This window comes from Hypomesus nipponensis, chromosome 11, assembly GCF_054491055.1.
Source record: "Hypomesus nipponensis isolate SF chromosome 11, ASM5449105v1, whole genome shotgun sequence".
Taxonomy (NCBI): Eukaryota; Metazoa; Chordata; class Actinopteri; order Osmeriformes; family Osmeridae; genus Hypomesus; species Hypomesus nipponensis.
The window spans coordinates 22,550,948-22,574,518 of NC_140371.1; the positions used below are offsets into that span (position 1 = coordinate 22,550,948).

Below are 23,571 nucleotides of genomic sequence, written 5' to 3' on the forward strand. Positions count from 1 at the left end.
TTCTCATTGAAGAACTGTACACCATTTATACATGTATGATACATGTTTAACTGCAGTGATTTGTGTTGATGTTTTTGTTTAGTTTTTTTTCTATTAACTGCAGCATGGAAGTCCAAGACAAATGTCCCTTTGGGGGCAGTAAAGTTTAGCGTTATTATGAGACGTTGTCAGTGTCACTGTGTTCCAGAGGACAGAACTAAGTGTGGTACACGCAGCTTGGATCCACGGCCCGGGCTGTCAGTCCTGCGCCTGAACCGTGTGACTGCATCTGCTGTGGTGGAGCTCTTTCTGGGAACATGACGGAGGGGTTTGGGATGTGCTCAACAGCTGGCCTGTCCCAGTGCCAGTGTCTAATCCAGCTGGACTCCCAGTGCCTGGGAAAGAGACTCTTCCTACGAGGGTCTAATCCAGCTGGACACACTAGCACAGCTTAATGTGACACATAACAGGGGAATCCTATTGGAGGGTCATGACACAGACCTATTGGGGGGTCATGACACAGACCTATTGGGGGGTCATGACACAGACCTATTGGAGGGTCATGTCACAGACCTATTGGAGGGTCATGTCACAGACCTATTGGGGGGTCATGACACAGACAGCTTCTCCGATTTGTTTTGACATGATCCAAACTTAAAGCTGTTTTACCCTCCTGGCTGTGTAGTTGTTGTGCTCTCAGGCTTAATGGCTAATCTGACTGTTAACAGGTGGCCCAGTCTTGCCCTCTGAGTCAGCTGGAAGCCTGACCCGTAAGAGGCTCCAGCGCAGGCCAGGGTGTGTGAGGCCAGACCTGCCCAGGCCTCAGAGCTCTTCCTCGGGGGAGGAGGGGAGCACCACCTGCCTGCTCAACGGAGTATCTGGAAGCACTGGCGGGGAGGATTGCAATGACATCATCACCGAGTCCACCAACGCTATGTCTGTAAGCCGGCAGGGACCTGCCCTGGATGAACTCTCCCTGGGTCAGTGTCGACACATCCTCCTCTCCTCCTCCGCTCCCTGTCTTCCTCAGGAGGGCTGTGGGGCTGTGAGGCCTCCGTCCAGATCCCAGGACAAACCCTTCTGTGACCTCCAGCTGACCCCAGGCCTCCAGCCTGGCCCTGCCCAGCCCAGACCCCCTGGTCCAGGGGACACCTTCAGGTCCAGCTTCAGCTTCATCCAGCAGTCGCTCACTTCCACCCAGGGAGCTCCCACTGTCCCTGAGCTATGCATCTCCTCCCTGGAACCAGCAGACCAGTCATCCTCTAAGACATTACCTTCCAGGGCTGGGTTAGCCCTGTCTGTCCAGCAGGAACCTGAATGTGTTTCCTCTAGTCATCCAACATCTAAAACACCAGGAGACAGATCTTTGAGACAACCCGGTTCAGAGCCTGGCTCAGCTCCACCCAGCCAATCAGAGTTGTCGCTGGGTGAGAGGCTGTGGAAGGATCGCCACTGGGAGGGCCGTGAGCCAGGGGGTGGCACGTCGGTGACCTCTGACCTGAAAGAGAGTCTCCCCGACTCTGACTCCTGCTCCCTGGACACCGAGGCAGCCTCGTCCGTGTCCCTGGATTCGGACGCTGCCACATCCGGCTACGACAGTGCGACCCCGGGGGGTGAGCAGGGCTGGGGCAGCCTGCTGAAGACGTATGAAGGAGCCCTGCAGGCTTGCCTGCAGAACACCCGGACCAACACCAAGGTAAGGAGGAGGGGGGTGCGGGATAGGCCCTAACCCTAACCAGATGATTTGACTTAGTTAATTGTTATTCTCCTGATCCTTTCTTAGATTGAGTCCATGATGTTGAAACTGCAGAGGCTGCAGCAGAAAGCTGTCCTGGAGGATGACTATGACAGCGGTGAGTCAGAATGTGTTGTAATAAACCATGACCTGGTGAGTCTACTCCACCACTGAGTGGGAGCGAGATAGACACTTTGAGAGAGAAGATGAATGGTGAAGCAGTGGTGTGCTGGTGTCCTGCCTCCACTAGAGGCCAGTGTTGGGCTGGGATCTGCCTCCTTTAGAGGCCGGTGTTGGACTGGGATCTGCCTCCTTTAGAGGCCAGTGTTGGACTGGGATCTGCCTCCTTTAGAGGCCAGTGTTTGGCTGGGATCTGCCTCCTTTAGAGGCCGGTGTTTGGCTGGGATCTGCCTCCTTTAGAGGCCGGCGTTGGGCTGGGATCTGCCTCCTTTAGAGGCCAGCGTTGGGCTGGGATCTGCCTCCTTTAGAGGCCAGTGTTGGGGTGGGATCTGCCTCCTTTAGAGGCCAGTTTTGGGCTGGGATCTGCCTCCTTTAGAGGCCAGTGTTGGGCTGGGATCTGCCTCCTTTAGAGGCCAGTGTTGGGCTGGGATCTGCCTCCTTTAGAGGCCAGTGTTGGGCTGGGATTTGCCTCCTTTAGAGGCCGATGTTGGTCTGGGATCTGCCTCCTTTAGAGGCTAGTGTTGGGCTGGGATCTGCCTCCTTTAGAGGCCGATGTTGGTCTGGGATCTCCTCGTCTGCCCTCCCAGTCAGCAGGAGCCTGTTCCTCTTCCTGCTGTATTGAAGCACTGATGGACATTTTAACTGTTTCAGTTGGAACCATAACAAACAAGGGTGGTCAGTCTGGTTTAGTATGGCCTGTTATGGATTCACATTGCCGTTGGTAACTGCTGGGTTCAGTAATAGAGATTTGACCCACAACTTGAGTTTTACGTCAATAAATCCTCTCGCTCCATTTGCTGCTGTTGTTGTTACAGCACATCACTCTTAATAATGGGCTGAGACTGGTGTCTGGTCATTGAAAACTCATTGACCCAGATATCTAAACAGTGTTGGCCTACAGACCCTGACTGCTGGTGTGGAGTGGGCTTCAATGTGAACACTACCGTGACCTGTTTCCTGGACCTTGTGACTTTGATAAATAAGAACGTCTGGTGAGCCCTCTCCCTCCTCAGCAGCCAGTGATGTGTTTAGCTGGACTGATTATGTGGGTCAGGAAGGCTGCTAATGTTTACTATCTCACTCTCACTTGATAGCTCATGACTGATAATATAGAACTTATCACAAGTAATGATGGTGGTTTAAATGCCAACCAGCGTACGTGTAGGGTTTTGTGTAGATCATCAGTAACCCTTCCTGTCTGCGGAGCAGCCATGTCGTTTATGTCAAGGCTTCTATCTTGTGCCCCTGGAGGTCTCGGGGTAACCATGGAGACCCTGTGACATTAACTCGTGATTCTCTGAGGTAGCAGCAGAAGGAGAAGAGGAATCACTCCTCTCTCACGCGATCGCTCACTTTGCCGGCCAACCTGCGCTTGAGGCCTCTTTGATGGTTCCTTGAGGTGATGTGTGTGTGTGTAAACAGTGTCTGCTTGAGGGGTTAGAGGTTGACATGCTTGGGTCTGCTCCAGGATGAGTCAAGCCACTATGCAGCCAGAATAGGACTCCTGGTTGAGGTCAAACGAAAAACACCAGATAGACCTGGTGCCAGACAGCACACTGGGTCTTATACATCCAGGCACCCTGCAAATAGGAATATGGATTTTTGATGTTTACATTTACATTTTTAGTCATTTAGCAGACGCTCTTATCCAGAGTGACTTACACTAAGTACAGGGACATTCCCCCGAGGCAAGTAGGGTGAAGTGCCTTGCCCAAGGACACAACGTCATTTGGCAATGCGGGAAATCGATCCGGCAACCCTCTGATTACGAGCCCAACTCCCTCACCGCTCAGCCATCTGACTCTGTTTGGTGTGTGTTTGCGTTGGTGTGTGTGTGTGTGTGTGTGTTTGCGTTGGTGTGTGTGTGTGTTTGCGTTGGTGTGTGTGTGTGTTTGCGTTGGTGTGTGTGTGTGTTTGCGTTGGTGTGTGTGTGTGTGTGTTTGCGTTTGTGTGTTTGTGTGTGTTGGTGTGTGTGTGTGTGTTTGCGTTGGTGTGTGTGTGTGTGTGTTTGCGTTTGTGTGTTTGTGTGTGTTGGTGTGTGTGTGTGTGTTTGCGTTGGTGTGTGTGTGTGTTTGCGTTGGTGTGTGTGTGTGTGTGTTTGCGTTTGTGTGTTTGTGTGTGTTGGTGTGTGTGTGTGTGTTTGCGTTGGTGTGTGTGTGTGTTTGCGTTGGTGTGTGTGTGTGTGTGTTTGCGTTTGTGTGTTTGTGTGTGTTGGTGTGTGTGTGTGTGTTTGCGTTGGTGTGTGTGTGTGTGTGTTTGCGTTGGTGTGTGTGTGTGTTTGCGTTGGTGTGTGTGTGTGTTTGCGTTGGTGTGTGTGTGTGTTTGCGTTGGTGTGTGTGTGTGTGTGTGTGTTTGCGTTGGTGTGTGTGTGTGTGTGTGTGTGTTGGTGTGTGTGTGTGTGTGTTTGCGTTGGTGTGTGTGTGTGTGTGTGTTTGCGTTGGTGTGTGTGCAGCGGAGCGTTTTGGTAAGAAGCTGGATGAGCTGTGTGGAGAACGTGCGCGCCTGCAGCTGGACCTGCCCTCCAGACAGCCAGGGGTCTCCCTCCTCCTACAGCGGCTGGGACACGCACTCCACAGCGCCCTCCGCAGGACCCAGGACGCCACGTCAGTAACCACTCTTCTTCATGTTTTTATTCAGTAGAGGTCTTCAACCCTGGTCTGCAGGGACCCCCTGCCCTACATGTTTTAGATGTTTCCATGCGCCAACACACCTGATTCCAATGAATGGGTCTTTATCTAACTGCTGTGTTTCCTATGAATCCACCTGATTCAAATGAATGCTCATTTGAATCAGGTGTGTTGGAGCAGGGAAACATCTAAAACATGTAGGACAAGGGGGTCCCTGAGGACCAGGGTTGAAGACCTCTGCGTAGAATTTATATGGATTTACAAACCATTTTCAAAGGCGTTGTAGGATTATTTCCATGTTATGTTTTATTTATTATATATTGTTGATAAGAATGTTGGTTCAAAAAGGGTTGGGATTATTCATGTAGAAATTGACATGTAGAACCATAGAGGATTTAGGTTAGATGGAAGGAAACAGTTGAGGCAAACAGGCAAGGGCGCAGGCCGGAACTAAAAATAAGTTTTTTTTCTATATTTTGGGGCCCCTGTCAGTCAGGGGCCATTGGAATTGTCCTAACCTTTCCCTACACGGGCCCTGCAAACAGGACCTAGAATTCAACTGTACCTGTACTTGTTACAAAAGCCAAAACTAACATGAACCTTGATGTGGAAAATTAAGCTGTAAAATATTTCTCTGCGAAACAGCCCACTGCAACAGGAAGCAGCTCAGGTGGGGTCTGGACAGCGTGTGTTCCTGTTGGAGCGTAGCTGCCGACGGCATAAAAACACACGGCTGCATTGTTCTGATCCTTTGCCCCTCCCTCAGACCACTCTGACCCGCTCTGTGCATGTACAACAATTCACCAGAGATTATAATCTGTAAAATGAGAATGTAAGGTTTCCATTATGAAACTGTTTTTCTTATCAAAAAATAACACATCACTTCTTTATAGAGCAGGGCTGTCCAGCCGTGTTCTGGATGAGTTACTGCCTGTAGGATTTCACTCCCACCCTAATGCAGCACAGCGCATTCTACAAATTACTTGGTCGACAGCTCAATCAGGTTATTCCTAACTGAGGGCTGGCTGGGCCTACAGCTGTAGCTCCTCAGGAACAGGCTGGGCAGGCCTGGTGGAGAGGCTGGGCAGCCCTGGTGGAGAGGCTGGGCAGGCCTGGTGGAGAGGCTGGGCAGGCCTGGTGGAGAGGCTGGGCAGGCCTGGTGGAGAGGCTGGGCAGGCCTGGTGGAGAGGCTGGGCAAGCCTGGTGGAGAGGCTGGGCAGGCCTGGTGGAGAGGCTGGGCAGGCCTGGTGGAGAGGCTGGGCAGCCCTGGTGGAGAGGCTGGGCAGGCCTGGTGGAGAGGCTGGGCAGGCCTGGTGGAGAGGCTGGGCAGGCCTGGTGGAGAGGCTGGGCAGGCCTGGTGGAGAGGCTGGGCAGGCCTGGTGGAGAGGCTGGGCAGGCCTGGTGGAGAGGCTGGGCAGGCCTGGTGGAGAGGCTGGGCAGGCCTGGTGGAGATGCAGAATGATCACGGTGGTTTTCTCTCTCTTTGTGGTTCTCAGTGAAGCTGACCTGGTCCAGGTTCCACAGCAAAAGAGAGTCTCCTGTCTTCTGCAGGAAAAACGACAGGTGGAGGTGAGCAGAGCTCCTAGATATCACACAGTGTTGTAGATATCACACAGTGTTGTAGATATCACACAGTGTTGTAGATATCACACAGTGTTGTAGATATCACACAGTGTTGTAGATATCACTTAGTGTTGTAGATATCACTCAGTGTTGTAGATATCACTCAGTGTTGTAGATATCACACAGTGTTGTAGATATCACACAGTGTTGTAGATATCACTCAGTGTTGTAGATATCACACAGTGTTGTAGATATCACTCAGTGTTGTAGATATCACACAGTGTTGTAGTTTGGTGTAGCTCAGAGGTAGGAGCTTTTGACTACAGATCAAGAAGTGACACATTCAAGTTCCTGTCTATAGGTCGCTTTGGATAAAAGTGTATGTCAAATGAGCACATTATTACATAAATATCTCGAACAGCCATACTATCACTTATTGTCTATCTATCCGGTGAGGAATGCACGAATGAAACCGCCTCTTCTTTAAACTGCCTCCTCTTTAAACCGCCTCCTCTTTAAACCGCCTCTTCTTTAAACTGCCTCCTCTTTAAACTGCCTCCTCTTTAAACCGCCTCTTCTTTAAACCGCCTCCTCTTCAAACCGCCTCTTCTTTAAACCGCCTCCTCTTCAAACCGCCTCTTCTTTAAACCGCCTCCTCTTCAAACCGCCTCTTCTTTAAACCGCCTCCTCTTTAAACCGCCTCCTCTTCAAACCGCCTCTTCTTTAAACCGCCTCCTCTTCAAACCGCCTCCTCTTCAAACCGCCTCTTCTTTAAACTGCCTCCTCTTCAAACTGTCTCCTCTTTAAACCGCCTCCTCTTCAAACCGCCTCCTCTTTAAACCGCCTCCTCTTCAAACCGCTTCCTCTTCAAACCGTCTCCTCTTCAAACCGCCTCCTCTTCAAACCGCCTCCTCTTTAAACCACCTCCTCTTCAAACCTCCTCCTCTTCAAACTGCCTCCTCCCCGGTGGTGCAGGTGGAGATGCAGGTGCTGCGGCGGCGTCTGGAGGATCTGGAGGAGCGGAGACGGTGTCTGGAGCAGCAGGAGCAGCAGGAGGAGGAGCTGCGGGGCTCAGAGGAGGTGGAGGAGAGCTTGAGCCTGCGAGGGCGCAGTGTGGCCCAGCTACGGGACATGAGCCGCACCCTGGACCACCTGGTCGCCTGTGAGAGCCGCTCCCAGATGACTGTCTCACCTCCAGCCTCCACGCTCAGGTCTGCCCTCCCTACTCCTCTCAATGCTCAAGCTTTTTAGCTTCAGAGACGCTTTTCTGAATCCCCCTATACCCCTTTATAAATATATTGATATTATATTTTCTACCTGTATTTTCATGGTTTATTGTCATATTTTTAAATGTTCCACTTTCTCTCACATACCCCTGTAGTACCTTCACGTGCCTCTAGGGATGGGTACACATTCCCTCTGTGGAGGAACACTAGTCTAGCCTGTACAGTCTGAAGCTGCAGTGCACTGCATCACCACAAGGGGCTGCCAGAGAGCCGTTGAAAGAGGCTCGATATAAAAATATAACAAAATAGAGACATACGAATGCCAGTCTTTGTTAGTCCTTGTCATAAGCAGTCCGCTTGGCTGGGTTCATCTTCATGGGGATGATTAGGGTTAGCTGCTGTACAGCACTACTGTGGCCCTCAGGCTCCTGTTGGTGCTAACCTTTACCACAAACTCGATTGTTCTGCTGTCAAACGATGACATTTAAAACAAATCCCACTGCACGCTGCACTGTCCTAGGTTAAGAAATAATGATTAAGTGAGAATCTCTGCCTGAATGCCACAGGAAAACCTGAGGCTTCAGAGACAAAACACGGAAAAAGGATGAAGAAAAGCACAACAGTTTTTTTTGTGTGTAATTTTTTGTATTTCTTTCACAGTATTTGGAAGAGCGTACATTTAATATTGTTTCCAAAATGTCAGGAGGTTCCGGGTTCCCTGCTATTTCAATTTCCCCTCCTCACTTTCACCTGCTTGAACCTGTTTAGAATTTTTATTATTCCTCTCTGATGCAAATGAATGCTGCCGTCACATCGTCTGAAGTTAATGGCTTCGGAGTGGACGCTATGGAAACCCTGTCCTGCTCCCTCTGGTTAGAGATGGAAATTGTATTTATCCCCTTCGTCCTGTGACCCACCATCTGGGAGATCATTTGGTATCTGACACTCTCACTCTGATTGGAACGCCCCCGAGCCCATCCTTATTGAGATTGGAAGGAGAGATTGGGGTGTGAGATTTGTGTGCTGTTGTCAGAGAAGTTGGCTCATAGAATGAACGGCAGGCGACTCCTCATGCAGTTTGTCTTTCCACCAGTATGTGGCGCTGTGCTGTCGTAACCATCACCGCTGGTTTATCTGCCACCTGAACAGAGCAGGTGAAACGCTGACATGTTAATCGTACACAGCTTCCCATAAAACCAGCAGCTTGTTATGAGGAGGACCAGGTCAGCCAGGTGCTGCTGCTGCTGCTAATGTTCATATTCTTTCACTCTGCTGGTTTTCTGAGTGTTTAGGTTAGAATGCATTGAGAAGCTAAAGGTCTGTTGTTGTAGGATAGTGATCCAGTCTTTACTAAGCTGCACATCACATTGCATTGTTGTCTTACACTCGAGCAAAGCATCCTTAAGTCTCTTGAAAGGTGTTTAAATACATGCAAGTTATTAATCTTCAAATCACTTGCTTTTAAATGTGTCATGATGTCGCTACAAATGAAAGTGTGGTCTTCTCTGTGGCAGGGCCAAAGCTTTGGAATGCTCTCCCTTATCATGTGAGGCCTGCTCCTTCACTGGATATTCTTAAATCTACTCTAAAAACACATTTTTATTCTTTAGCTTTTGGAAACTTTTAATAGTTGTTTTACAGCGTAGTTCTGCTATGCATTATGTACAGCACTTTGGATCCATTTCTATTGCGTTAAATGTGCTTTATAAATAAAGGTTGTTGTTGTAATATTATTATCCAACGTGACAGTGTTCATTGTGTTGATGAGACATGAGGGTAATGTAATTCTAGAGAGAGGGGATGAGATGTTAGAGAGAGGGGATGAGATGTTAGAGAGAGGGGGGGATGAGATGTTAGAGAGAGGGGATGAGATGTTAGAGAGTGGGGATGAGATGTTAGAGAGAGGGGATGAGATGTTAGAGAGAGGGGAGGATTTTCTGCTCCATTTTGTACTTTTATTTCTAATTAGGATCACACTTTAAACTACTGTGACATGAATAATCTGCTATGATTCCCTAGAAACATTTCCTCAAGTGTTTTTTACTCTGGTTTATTAACAGTAATAGTCTAGATCCACCATTGTTGAACTTGTGATGGTTCCACAATATCACTGTGTGTGCATGTGTGTTCACGATTGTGGGATTAATAACGGTTTCTTCTTCTTCACTGACGTGTTCCTCCTCTCGTTCCAGACTCCAGGAGCAGGAACAGGAACTCAGTCTGTCCATCAAGGAGGCCACTGCCAAAGTAAGGCTCTGTTCACGGCCCCCTGTGTGCTCCAAAGCCCCCAACACCCAACACCCAACACCAAACACCACACTGCAATTACTTTATGAATGTGACAGAAATATACTGTGGACTCCAGAGCTCTAAGGTCTCAAACTTATAATAGGATGATTGTGTGTGTGTGTGTGTGTGTGTGTGTCTGTGTGTGTCTGTGTGTGTGTGTGTCTGTGTGTGTCTGTGTGTGTGTGTGTCTGTGTGTGTCTGTGTGTGTCTGTGTGTGTGTCTGTGTCTGTGTGTGTCTGTGTGTGTGTCTGTGTGTGTCTGTGTGTGTGTGTGTCTGTGTGTGTCTGTGTGTGTCTGTGTGTGTGTGTGTCTGTGTGTGTCTGTGTGTGTCTGTGTGTGTGTCTGTGTGTGTCTGTGTGTGTGTCTGTGTGTGTGTGTGTCTGTGTGTGTGTCTGTGTGTGTGTGTCTGTGTGTGTGTGTGTGTGTCTGTGTGTGTGTGTGTCTGTGTGTGTCTGTGTGTGTGTGTGTGTGTGTGTCTGTGTGTGTCTGTGTGTGTGTCTGTGTCTGTGTGTGTCTGTGTGTGTGTCTGTGTGTGTCTGTGTGTGTGTGTCTGTGTGTGTCTGTGTGTGTGTGTGTCTGTGTGTGTCTGTGTGTGTGTGTGTCTGTGTGTCTGTGTGTGTGTGTGTCTGTGTGTGTGTGTGTCTGTGTGTGTCTGTGTGTGTGTGTGTGTGTGTGTCTGTGTGTGTGTCTGTGTGTGTCTAGCAGAGCCTGGAGCTGTGTGAGCAGCAGAAAATTGTCACTTTAGCCGTCATGGCCTCAGGCTGTATCACACACACACACACTGTGTGCTTGAATGTGTGTGTGTGTGTCTATATGTTTCTACTTTTTGTACGGGTTGTGTCTCTGCCTGCATGGATTTCCGTGTTGTGTGTTTGAATGATGGTGTGTGTGTGTGGATATACAAGGTATCAGGATGATCTTTCAATCCAGAGACATGGATCTGGGCAGGGAGGGTTGGATAGCCAGGAGCAGCAGAGATCCTTCACTGCTGGATGAGGGAGGGAGGGAGGGAGGGAGGGAGGGATGGGGGGAGGGAGGGATGGAGGGAGAGAGGGAGGGAGGGATGAAGGGAGGGAGGGAGGGATGAAGGGAGGGAGGGATTAAGGGAGGGAGGGATGAAGGGAGGGAGGGATGGGGGGATGGGGGAAGGGAGGTGCAGCAGGGGGGGGGGGGACCACAATGTCACATTGCCCTCCAGAAAGCCATCGTCACGTGTGTGTGATGCTGTATCATGCTGAAGCTCTGGAGGGTTTAACAGGAGCACAGCACTCTCAGAAACAGTCCTTTTCTGGAGCAGAACTGTTATTCTCTGTGGAGGAAACGGACGCACAACATGTTTTTCTTGACCAAGTTTGTTTTTTGAACGACTTTGAAGGTTTGGCTTGTACGCTGGTTCACATGAGAATATGGGTGTGTGTTTCAAAGCAACACTTGTTCTCTATTCAGTACAAAGGAAGCCTGTTGAGATGAGCTCTTCCCTGAGACCCCCCTGTTTAACACAGTTCTGTGTGAGATCTGAGGGAGACCGCAGGCTCTTTGAAGACAGAACGCTTTCACAGAAGAACAACTGTGTCATATGAAGGACTGTCCGGAGGTTATGCACTGAACAGGTTGATGAGTCAGAATGTGGGTGGGCAATGTCACACACACACACACATCCTGTATGTACATGCATACACACGCGCACACACACATGTATATGTACACACACACACACCTCCCTTCAGCCCACTGACCTTCCGAACCTCTCTCTTCTCTGACATTCTGCTGCCATCTTTTATGGAGATTTCTCATTTCCTTTGTCTCACCTCATGAAAGGAGTGCCTCTCTGTCTCTCTAAAGGTTAGGAACAAGGTATCCCATCATCAGTCTCTTTCTGGTGTCCTCTGAAGAAAGAGCAGACATAAGAACAAAAGTATAATGAGAATGACAGCAAAACAAAGGAATTTGAAAGTAGCAGAGATAATGAGTCAGGCTCACCAGGGCCATTTGACTGGAGACCTGACTGCCTCCCCTTCTCTCTCCCCTCCCCATCCTCAGGTGGTGATGAGTCAGAGGCTGGGGGCCAGTTTGAGGAGGAAGGTGAGCGAGACAGAGACTCAGCTCCTGGCCCTCCACGAAGCCAAGCTGGCCGCCGTGTCAGGTGACTGACATCACTTACATTTATTCATTTAGCAGACGCTCTTATCCAGAGCCACTTACAGTAAGTACAGGGACATTCCCCCGAGGCAAGTAGGGTGAAGTGCCTTGCCCAAGGACACAACGTCATTGGCACAGCCGGGAATCTAACCGGTAACCTTCTGATTACGAGCCCGAATCCCTAACCGCTCAGCCACCTGACTCACTTCCTCCAACCAATCAAACTAGAACATAAGAAAAACCTTATTGTCCATTAAATTGCCATTAAATATAAATGTGCCTTTGACATTGGCAACATGCTATATGACAAACAGTAAAAAACAGCAGGGCTTATAAGCTGGGTGGAGGTATAATCAGATCTGCTCCTTCATCTACCTGATTCACCTCACATCAGACACAACTAATCAAGCCTTTAACCAACCAGTCCCGTCTTCAGAGTCCTGCATAACTGAAGCGCCTGCTGTCTGGTTCCAGGTAATGACTTCAGCAGCGCCAGGGAGCTGAAGGCTGAGATGAGGGGGGTGTACGCTGAGAGGGAGCGTCTGGAAGGCCTAGCCAAGAGGCTCCACAGCCTGAGCGCCGGGAACAGCCAGGAGCTGGCCAGGATGAAGGAGCAGCAGCAGCAGCTGAAGCAGGAGCTGGAGGAGAGCGTGGCCCAGCACGGTGAGTCTGGAGCGGGTCACAACACGGCAAGCCTCCCCTGGGGTGGACACACTCCTGGATGTCCCAACAGAGACAGCTGGGTTGTCTGTGTTTAGGGGTCAATCCTGACCAGACGCTAGCTGGGTGTATTTCTCACTAATTGTTACTTGTTTATATACACACACATACATGCATACATACATTTTTTAACATTTAGACATGTAGTGTTTTTCATAAAGCACCTGTCATTAACCGGCAGCTGCCTTTACCCATTACAACACTGATCCTGAGGAATCCTGAGCATGACAAGAGGCCAGGAGGAGGAAGTCTTTGAAGGAATGATTCTCTGTTGCTTTCGGCTCCTGGCGTCAATTAAAGATGAAAATCCTCCGGTGGAGAAGAGAGGCTGTCTGCCGGGCCTTCACACGACGCATCAGGAGAGGAAGCAGACCAGCTTCGGATTGTGTGAAGTGTCCAATTACCTCCTCGCTAGGACAGTGGGGCCCCATGGCTGTGTGTGTGTGTGTGTGTGTGTGTGTGTGTGTGTGTGTGTGTGTGTGTGTGTGCGTGTGTGTGTGTGCATGACTCCCCCTCCATTGAAGAGGATGTTTGCAGCTAGAAAGGCACATTTGGAGGCTTTTGATGGTCTGGCCTCCTGGTGATCGTATGTGCAGAGAGATAAATGGGTCTTGACAGCACCAGCTGCACTGCTACCATCCTCAGTGCATTTGTCACAGCCACATATCTAAAAAAGGTCACTTCGCTCTCTGATGTTTGAACCTGGAGGGGGAGGCAGGGAAGTGACAAGCCCAGGATAGTGAGGCTTGGCTGGAGGACAGGGTCCGAGGCCTGTGCTGCCACCCCCAGGTTAGACTAGATGTGATCTACTGGAACAACCAGATTGTCCTCGACAACAGGATCCATTCTGAGCCATGGTTTCGTCACCCGTTTCAGGGCCGGTAGGCCTTGTGTTGCGTGGGCACTGCATGTAACATGTTTTTCAGATGACATTTTAATCCAGCGTGGTATTGAATAATCGTTTGTTCGGAGTGACTTGACATTCCAGTCAGTCAAGCCTACTTTAAGAACAAGTGACATCTAGTCCCAGAGCATGATGTCAGAGATGTGGGCGTGGCCCAGTGGACATGACCCTTAGTTAGGTTAAGTGGTTACGTGTCTTTTTCCCATCCACACTCCTACTGTACATGCTCCAAGACTGAGCTTGGGTTTTTGTCATTGCAGATGGGAAAGAGCTGTCATAAATCAAGTACCACTAGGGGTCACTGTTCTGTTAGTTCTGTTAGAACAGGCTGTGAGAGTCATTTGTTTATGGGGGGGGTCTGGTCTGGTTACAGAATCCTTTCAGCTGTTTATGTTCTAATAAAACACCAAGTTACGCCACCGATAAGCTAGCTGCCACGGGTGGACAGTACTTATACTGAGGAGGACTGAGTTTAGCAGTTCACCTCGGCTGCACTAAGCCCAGCTAACGCCACACCTCATGACTTCAGCCTGAGGTAGGCCAGGGTCTGACAGCGGTGTCGCCAGCACTGCCGGGAGCGGGGGGAGCTAGCGTGGTTAACGTGACACGCTCACATTCCTCTGAAACAAAAGGCCTTGGATTCAGGTGGGTTGGCGTCACTGTGTGGGGAGAGCTGGTGAGTTAATGAGGGGTTGTGCGCCGAGCTAAAGTGCACAAAGTAGGCGAACACAATACTACAGGCTGAATACCACAATGGCTGTCTGACACGACGCTGGGGTCTCATTAAACTGTCACCCCGTTGGGTAATAAGGGGCTGGCGCACGCTAGTTGAAACTGATAGCTTCACCGCTATGTAGAATGCATTAGCATGTATTTAGCTGGAGGGGGGTGGTATGGCTTGTCAGGTTCAAAGCCAAGTTAGCGCACCTTTGGTTTTAACTTACAAAAAATATCACTCCCAGATTAACTAGGACAATAGCTATTGTTTGAAAAGATCTATGTTCCTGTTGGCAGCTTCAGCTAACAGAGAAATGGTCATTAGCATGAAGTAGAGTTCATACTCAACAGTGGACGTCCAATACTCAACGGTGGACGTCCGGACTGTCAACACTATGTTCAGTTCAGCAGTCGCTCCTTGTTGGCCTGGTGATATGAACTGGTAGCCTACTCATACCTTTCACTCTCTCCTTTGACAAAGGCAGCTTTAATGCTAACTGATAGCATCATGATTCCCCTGGAGAGATGACCACAGAGACTAAATGCACAGATAAATAATTGACGACATATAAAAAAAGACTAAATGACCCCCCAGGATTCGGCCGTGTTCATGATATGCAGCACCAGGGTGCGGATAAGTGTATGTTGATGAGTGTAAACCGCTGATGGCAGTTTCCATATTCTGCTAATATTCCGGTTTTGCCGCTGGACCAGGCATCCCTAGGATGGCAGTATTCTGAACTGTACCGGTGGCATGATATTAAATATGTACACTTGAATATTACAAACTGTCCAAGCGAATCACCCTCAGCATTGCTTTGACTAGTTTGTTTTGGCAGTGTGCAGGGAAAGCATCTTGTTTGATGCTCCCCTCCCCCTCCTGCGCAGCAGACGCCTCCAATGTCACCTCTGTGCTGTGGTGCATGATGGGATAGCGTCCATGCACTGCCTCCCAGCAGGCTTTGGCTGTTGGTCCAGGACAAACGTCACATTATCTGGGATCTGATCTTAACTGATGTCATTAAGCTACGCAGGATGTGATGTCATTAAGCTACCCAGGATATGATGTCATTAAGCTACCCAGGATGTGATGTCATTAAGCTATGCAGGATGTGATGTCATTAAGCTACCCAGGATGTGATGTCATTAAGCTACGCAGGATGTGATGTCATTAAGCTACCCAGGATGTGATGTCATTAAGCTACGCAGGATGTGATGTCATTAAGCTACCCAGGATGTGATGTCAGTAAGCTACACAGGATGTGATGTCATTAAGCTACGCAGGATGTGAGGGACTCTGTCCTGCATGGCTGGCTGGAGGACAGACGTTTCCTTCATGACCTGCTCTCTGTTGGACAGTGTGATGACAGTCACATGCTTGTGAGATTGAGACTAAATATGAGGTGTTTGTATGAGGGTGTACTAGCAGGTGTCCCATATCGGGTGTCATTCAGTCTGTCAGTTCAGTAATAGAGCTGTGATCCCACTGCCACCTCTCAAGGTCATAATCATCAGTGTTGGGTGTAACCATATTAACTCTATGGGGTGTAACGCGTTACAGTAGTCAGACTACTTTTGTTAGGTAACAAGTAACTTAATGCGTTACTTATTTAATTGAATGAATCCGTTACTAGTTCCTTGTTCAAAAAAGTAACGCGTTACTCAAGTTAGTCTTTTGGTTGCAAGCTCTCAGCATGTAGCTCAGTCCAGGAAAGTTGAGGCTACTTTTCGCCTTTTTTTTACCTAGGTACCTACGAAAATGCTAGACAGGTGGGTTCCCCTTCGTTCATTTGGTGCGCAGTCTCACGAGCCCAACTTACCCGGCGTCATGGAGCCGACCAGCGAAATAGTTATTTAAGACTTGCATGTACCGTAGGCCTAATGTCACATTAAATAATGTATTTGAACTTAAGCTTGTGTGATGCGTCGCTATATCGTTGCAGCGGTTTTAGGATTATATTACAGCAGTGGCAAATCTAGGTTCCCACTTTTGGGGGGGGCTAAGCCCCTAGATAAAACCTATTATTTTTCCTGTGTCCCGGCAAAACTAGGGGGGTCTGGGGGCATGTTCTCCCAGAAGACATTTTTGAAAATATCATTTTAAAAAGTGTCCTCTAGTGGGGTTTAGAAAGGGAAATGAACACATTTAGATTTAAAATATGAAGATTTTTTATTTTATTACAAATATTTAGGGGGGCTAATGTAACTATTGGGGGGGGGCTCCAGCAAAATAGGGCTAGATACGCCCATGTATTACAGTAAGTAAAGTCTGGTTCAGGATATAAGTGAAGTGAACACCAGTTTGCTACCATATACCTAGCTATAGCTTAGCTTCGTTTTGCTCCTAGATTCATACTTAGCCCTGGTAAATTGTAGAGCTAGCTAACTACGAGACTTCTGCCTGGCATTTTACAAAATTATTTATTGATTAAAGAGTTTCTTGTTTCAAAGAACTTCATGCAAATATTGCTTTTCATTATGGTGGATTATTACCTTGATCCGTTTTGCTGTATAATGAGTATTGATCATGTTATTTGAAAGTGACACTATTCTGTAAAATATGTGCTATTGCTGAGGTCAACCCATATAATGTGCCTTCTGGGCATAAGAGTGACAAAGGTGAATTGTCTTAGAAATAAGACTTTTCTTAATGTAATGCAAAAGTAACTTAACGCCTTACTCTCTACAGCAAGTAACTAACGTAACTAGTTAGTTTACAAGAAATGTAACTAGTAACTGTAATTAGTTACTTTAAAAAGTAACGTTACCCAACTTTGATAATCATCTGGTCAAGACGTGTGAACATGGACTGTCATCAAGTCTAAACTTTAAACTTAGATCAGGGAGCGTGATTTTCATATCGCTCGCCCTGTCGGTCTGTGTGACTGCAGATACACAGGCACTAACACACAGTGTCGGTCTGTGTGACTGCAGATACACAGGCACTAACACACACTGTCGGTCTGTGTGACTGCAGATACACAGGCACTAACACACACTGTCGGTCTGTGTGACTGCAGATACACAGGCACTAACACACACTGTCGGTCTGTGTGACTGCAGATACACAGGCACTAACACACACTGTGTGACTGCAGATACACAGGCACTAACACACACTGTGTGACTGCAGATACACAGGCACTAACAGACAGACGAGGCCCCAGTAATGAACCCTAACAACGAAAGCACACCCACACAACCGCCTGCATGATGAACCTGAATGCATCTCTCTCTGAACAGGGAGCTAGGAGATGTGTTGGGATGGCCGTACTCACAGGAAAGTGCTCTTACTGTGTGGTAGCTGGAGTCTTTCTAGAGCTTTCCGAGGATATAATTAGATGAGAGGTAAGTAGAGCAGAGAATGCGTGCAGGTGGTGTACTGAGTTGGGAGGGAGAGAGATGGGGAGAGAGATGAGCGGGAGGGATAGATGGGAGGAGGGAGAGATGGGAGGAGGGAGAGATGGGAAGGGGGGGTAGAGAGAGATGAGGGGGGAAGCTTTGTGAAAGGCTTTTAGGACTGTGCTTTTGGGGGAACTCTCCTCGCCTTGTCTCTTAATGTTGAGCCAGATTCAATCATCAGAAAAGTAAGTAATGCTGCCGGAGGCTGAGTGACTGCAGCCTTCTCATTTACACGTTAGAGACAGTGAGGAAAATCTCACTCACTTTTCTACAGAGTATTTTAACACTCGGTAAAGTGTACTTTGATGGCGGTACAATTTCACGGCTGAGGATTGAAAATAATGTGTACTTTTGAGTGTATTTCCCCATTTTTGGGAGGAAAAGCACGTTGCATTATGTATGGTGTGCTCATGCAGCGTTGTCTGAAGTCGCAGCAATAACCTGGGTTCTTTGTGAGGCCTGAGGTGGAGATGGAAGCGCAGGCAGCGGGGGTTCTCACCAGACAGCCTTCTGCCACTGCGCCTTCTCCAACGGACCGCTCCTGCTTAGAGGGAGGCTCATATAACTGTGGAACTGTGGAACTGGTTAATACTATTGGTTAATAGTATTGGTTAATACTATTGTCAATAGTATTGGTTAATACTTTTGGTTAAACAGTGTTGCCAATGTAGCAACAATGTTGCTAGATATAGCAACTCTTCACCTTCCCCAGTCGTTTCTCTTCCTGGTTATCATTCTCCTGTTTCAGAACGCCATGCCGGCACAACGCGGGTCCTCGTTGGAGTCTTGGCTTTTATTGTGTTCTTCATCATTACAAGCTGATGAAAGTATCGATGCGTTACTCACTTGCGGTTACAGAGATGAATAAATACTGTCGGAGTGCGAGCAGGACAATCACTTTGCCATCGTTGAAGCCCATGAACTCTCATTATAGCCTGGATATCAGACAGATCTGCCAGCTCATGTTTATCTGCTCTTTGTTTCCCATCGGAGGTCAGTAGAACCTGTATTTCCCTGTGTGATTGGGTTACGTCAAGGGTAGTGTGATCAGAGAGTCATGGAGAGTTTATCTTTTTTGACAGAAGGAAAACGAGGCTCATGAATTTGCAAATCAGTGGATTTTGAGTGGAACAGGATGATGAACCCTCACATGCATTATGGATTGTCCATTAAATGAGTGGCTCTTTTCTCCACTAATTTTTGAATGCAGATTTTATGCTCAGTTCCTGCCAACAGCAACAGTCTCCTACAGACTAAAAGGAAGTTGACATGTTCCAGGAAGAGCCTAGCTGTGTCTTTATAAATGTGTTGCAAAGTTGCTGTGGACAGCCCTCAGTACTGGATTGTCATATCTGCCTGGGTAGATTATGAATGGTGGTTTATGGTTACATTTCTAATGGTAGTCTCTGAACCCTCTTGGTTTGAGATGTCAGATTTGACAAAGAGGAGAAGGACAAACTCAGATTGGAGCCTTGTCTGACACCTTTCATCTGACGGGGCCAGACCAGCACAGACCAGCACAGACCAGCACAGACCAGCACAGACCAGCACAGACCAGACCAGCACAGACCAGACCAGCACAGACCAGCACAGACCAGACCAGCACAGACCAGCACAGACCAGCACAGACCAGACCAGCACAGACCAGACCAGCACAGACCAGACCAGCACAGACCAGCACAGACCAGCACAGACCAGACCAGACCAGCACAGACCAGACCAGACCAGCACAGACCAGCACAGACCAGACCAGCACAGACCAGACCAGCACAGACCAGCACAGACCAGACCAGCACAGACCAGCACAGACCAGCACAGACCAGCACAGACCAGACCAGACCAGCACAGACCAGACCAGACCAGCACAGACCAGACCAGCACAGACCAGCACAGACCAGCACAGACCAGCACAGACCAGCACAGACCAGCACAGACCAGCACAGACCAGACCAGACCAGACCAGCACAGACCAGCACAGACCAGCACAGACCAGACCAGACCAGACCAGCACAGACCAGACCAGACCAGACCAGCACAGACCAGACCAGCACAGACCAGCACAGACCAGCACAGACCAGCACAGACCAGACCAGCACAGACCAGCACAGACCAGCACAGACCAGACCAGCACAGACCAGCACAGACCAGCACAGACCAGCACAGACCAGCACAGACCAGACCAGCACAGACCAGCACAGACCAGCACAGACCAGACCAGCACAGACCAGCACAGACCAGCACAGACCAGACCAGCACAGACCAGCACAGACCAGCACAGACCAGCACAGACCAGACCAGCACAGACCAGCACAGACCAGCACAGACCAGCACAGACCAGACCAGCACAGACCAGCACAGACCAGCACAGACCAGACCAGCACAGACCAGACCAGCACAGACCAGCACAGACCAGCACAGACCAGACCAGCACAGACCAGCACAGACCAGCACAGACCAGACCAGCACAGACCAGCACAGACCAGACCAGCACAGACCAGCACAGACCAGCACAGACCAGACCAGCACAGACCAGACCAGCACAGATCAGACCAGCACAGATCAGACCAGCTCTCAGTCCTCAGTGTGTCTGGTCCTGAGCCAGTCCTGGTCCTGGCTCGTGAGGGAAGAGATCTCCCATGGAAACAACAGGTGATCATTTACATTTAGCAGACGCTCTTATCCAGAGCGACTTACATGTATGTGTACTTAAGTACAGGGACATTCCCCCAAGGCAAGTAGGGTGAAGTGCCTTGCCCAAGGACACAATGTCATTTTGCACGGCCGGGAATCGAACTGGCGACCTTCAGATTACAAGCCCAATTCCCTAACCGCTCAGCCACCTGATTCCCTCAGTGACCTATCTGCTGCACCTGCAGCATAGCAGGCGTATGATACCAGCCCTCCAGACATCCCAGCAAGCCTTGGTGCCGTCTGAAATGACACGCTCGCATTCAGGACAGCTTCCTGCTAGTATTTGTGTAGGAAGTACTGTGAGCGAATCAGAGCAAAGAGCCTTTTGTGTGTTACGGGAAGATATTGTTAACATGTAGCCACCGTGTGTGTGATATGTTTTGTATGAGTGTATTTAACTGAACAGACTTTGATTACATAGGGCTGGCATTCATGTGTGTGTGTGTGTGTGTGAGAGAGATCGTGTGGATGTAGTTTCAAGGACCCCGATATCATGTTTCAAACATGAGCCTAATGAATACCAATTTTCCCTCCCCTGCTTCCTGAAGAATGCCGTTCCCATATCTCAGACTTCAGGCTGGTGTGAACACTGTCTTGGGGGCCAAACAACACACCCTCCCTCTCCCTCCCTCTCTCTCCCTCCCTCTCTCTCCTTCCCTCTCTCTCCCTCCCTCTTTCTCCCTCCAGCGTACAGAAAGACATTCACCATGCAGTTCTTCTCTCTGAGGGGGTCTTTGCTAATTCACATCTTTAACACCCCCCCCCACACACACACACACACACCCACAGCCTGCATTCACACACCAGCATGAGCAGTGCTTTAGTGTCTCAACACAATAAAAGCAGACCTCAGAGGTAATGACGCCTCCCCATACTGTCCTCTACAGTATGGATAATACTCAGCTGGGCATTTGCAGCAATGGTTTGTTGCTAGGAGACCCTCCCGTCTGTGTGGTAAGTGAGTAGTGAGTGTTAATTGAAGTGTATGTGCCCCCCCCCCCCCCCCTGCAGAACGCAGTCTGAAAGAGAACGCTCTGAAGTACATCAGGCTACTGGAGGACAGAGTGCACAGGTACGAGGGTAGTCTCATATCTCTTTTCTCTTGGTTTTCTTTCTCCTATCTCTTTCCTCTGTCTCAGCCCCATGTGGTCTCCTCCACTCCCTCTTTGTGTTCTCTCTGTCTCTCACTCAGTTATCCTGTCTCCTCTTTCCCCCCTCTTTCTTTCGCTCACCTGTCTCTGTGGGGTCTGTCTGTCTGTCTGTCTGGGTGGGTTGTGGGTTTGTCTTTAGAGTAAACCTGGCCTGCCCTTCAGTTTTCCTTCTCATCCCCCGCTGCCTAGCAATGTTTCAGATTGGCTTCTGATGGTTCAGTAATGAAGCAGCTTCCATAGACAGCCAGCTCACCTTTCAGCCCCTGTAGCTGGGCCCAGGTGAGAGCCCCTGTAGCTGGGCCCAGGTGAGAGCCCCTGTAGCTGGGCCCAGGTGAGAGCCCCTGTAGCTGGGCCCAGGTGAGAGCCCCTGTAGCTGGGCCCAGGTGAGAGAGCCAGGGCCAACGAGGATGCCAGTTCTAGCTTAGCTCAGTGGGACTGTAGGGTTGGTGGTACTGCCTTCTGTGTTTGAGGTAATTGAATGGGCATCAGGCCACATCCAGACACACTCGCTCCTTTATCACTCGTCTGTTTCTGCTCATCTGCTGTCAGTCACTGGAGACTCCCTCTCCTGGAGACCACAGCGCCACGCCACCCTGGAGAAGGAAAATTACCCTCAAATGAAGTCTAATATAGCTCTAATGCTGCTCTGATGGACTGCCGGGGGGGGGGGGACGACTGGTCTAGCTCACGCACTTGTGAAATGTCTGGTTTCCTTAGAGACGGACAGCGTTAAAAAAGCAATTATCTCCTTCTTTCTATAGAACTAGACAGGAAGCTAAGGCTTACACATCCCAGACTATGCCGCCGGATATAGAGTATGTGACTCAGATCAGCGTTCAGCTTGGAAAGGGTTGAATACAGTGTAGAAGTTTGTGAGGGAAATCTCTCCTCTCTGTCTATATACTTCTTTTCTTGTGAGTTTGTCGTGTTAAAAGCTTCATGGAACAGGACTTATGACCAAATCACCCAATAGTTTCCTGCGAGCCTGGCTTCTACCTGCTGTGGTTCATGTGAACTTTCTAAACTCTGTAGCGGCCTGGGGGAATGTGGTGCTGATAAGCAGAAAGCCTCACCGCGGCAGAGGAACCCTCCCCTGGTACCGAACCGCACACTTTGCTGGGCTGCCACTCCGTCTTAACTCGGTAAACCGAAGGAAACAACACACAGTGCTTATGCTGTAGTAACACCAATCCTCCGTGGGTGCTAACTCAGTGTCACGATAAAGACGATAGAAGCTTCTTACTGGAAGTGGTGTTGTCACCAGTAGATCTTTTCTCGCTGGTCTGAAGGTGACTTGGTCTCCTGGTCCCTCTGGTGGCTCCTATATTACAGGGTTCAGGACCGTCGCTCTGATCACCACGATGAAGAATCCTACACTCAGAGGGGGAGAGGAGAACGTGAAGGAGAGGGAGATCGAGAGGGAGATCGAGAGAGAGAGAGAGCTTTGTCCGTGAGGGAGGAGTGTTTGGGGGAGAGAGACAGATTGTCTGACACGGCAGTTTTGTACAAGCCCACCTCCTCCTCATTACTGGACCACCAGCACCGAGGTATGCCCACACCCTGCCCCTGTCAGACAGGCGGGGAGGGGGCACCTATTAACCCAGGACATCACCCACCCTGTGTTTTGATGCTACTCGTTGTTTGTGAATGTCTGGGCGCTTGTTTTGCTGTTTCCTTTGAATCGTTCAGGGACACTGAGGGTTTATGACAGCAACTCCACTGACTGATGACAGGCAGGCAGACAGACAGACAGACAGACAGGCAGGCAGGCAGGCAGGCAGGCAGGCAGGCAGGCAGGCAGGCAGGCAGGCAGGCAGGCAGACAGGCAGGCAGTAATGTGAGGGCGCTCTTGATTGAAACAGCATTTTCACACCCATTATTTTGGTATCCACTTAAATCCAGCAGAGAGAATGGCCTTGTATTCAACTTCAGCAGAAAAAACAATTGCTGAAATAGCTTCTTGTTGCAATGGTTCTTTCCGATTATAATCATGGCGTAGGAAGTGGGCTTGGTGACCAGCTGAGCCCAGTGAGAGTTCTACTGCCCAGTCTGCCTCACTGGTCCTGGTCTCTAGAGAGTTCTACTGCCCAGTCTGCCTCACTGGTCCTGGTCTCTAGAGAGTTCTACTGCCCAGTCTGCCTCTCTGGTCCTGGTCTCTAGAGAGTTCTACTGCCCAGTCTGCCTCTCTGGTCCTGGTCTCTAGAGAGTTCTACTGCCCAGTCTGCCTCACTGGTCCTGGTCTCTAGAG

At 49.3% G+C, this 23,571-nt stretch overlaps 1 protein-coding gene across 10 annotated transcripts in view; it reads left to right on the plus strand.

Moving 5' to 3' along the window:
- disc1 (DISC1 scaffold protein) overlaps positions 1 to 23,571 on the plus strand; it is a 39,171-nt gene that overhangs the window by 4,772 nt on the left and 10,828 nt on the right. For 3 of the 10 annotated variants that reach the window (XR_014768767.1, XM_084708764.1, XM_084708766.1), the window contains exons 2-10: positions 708 to 1,675; positions 1,763 to 1,832; positions 4,347 to 4,497; positions 6,018 to 6,090; positions 7,060 to 7,295; positions 9,503 to 9,557; positions 11,640 to 11,742; positions 12,213 to 12,401; positions 21,184 to 21,244. Coding sequence is in view for 7 of the 10 variants with exons in the window: in XM_084708764.1 (XP_084564890.1) it covers positions 708 to 1,675; positions 1,763 to 1,832; positions 4,347 to 4,497; positions 6,018 to 6,090; positions 7,060 to 7,295; positions 9,503 to 9,557; positions 11,640 to 11,742; positions 12,213 to 12,401; positions 21,184 to 21,244 (1,906 nt within the window). In the remaining 3 variants the exon portion in view is untranslated. The other 7 variants (XR_014768766.1, XM_084708765.1, XM_084708770.1 and 4 more) reach the window with 6 other exon arrangements.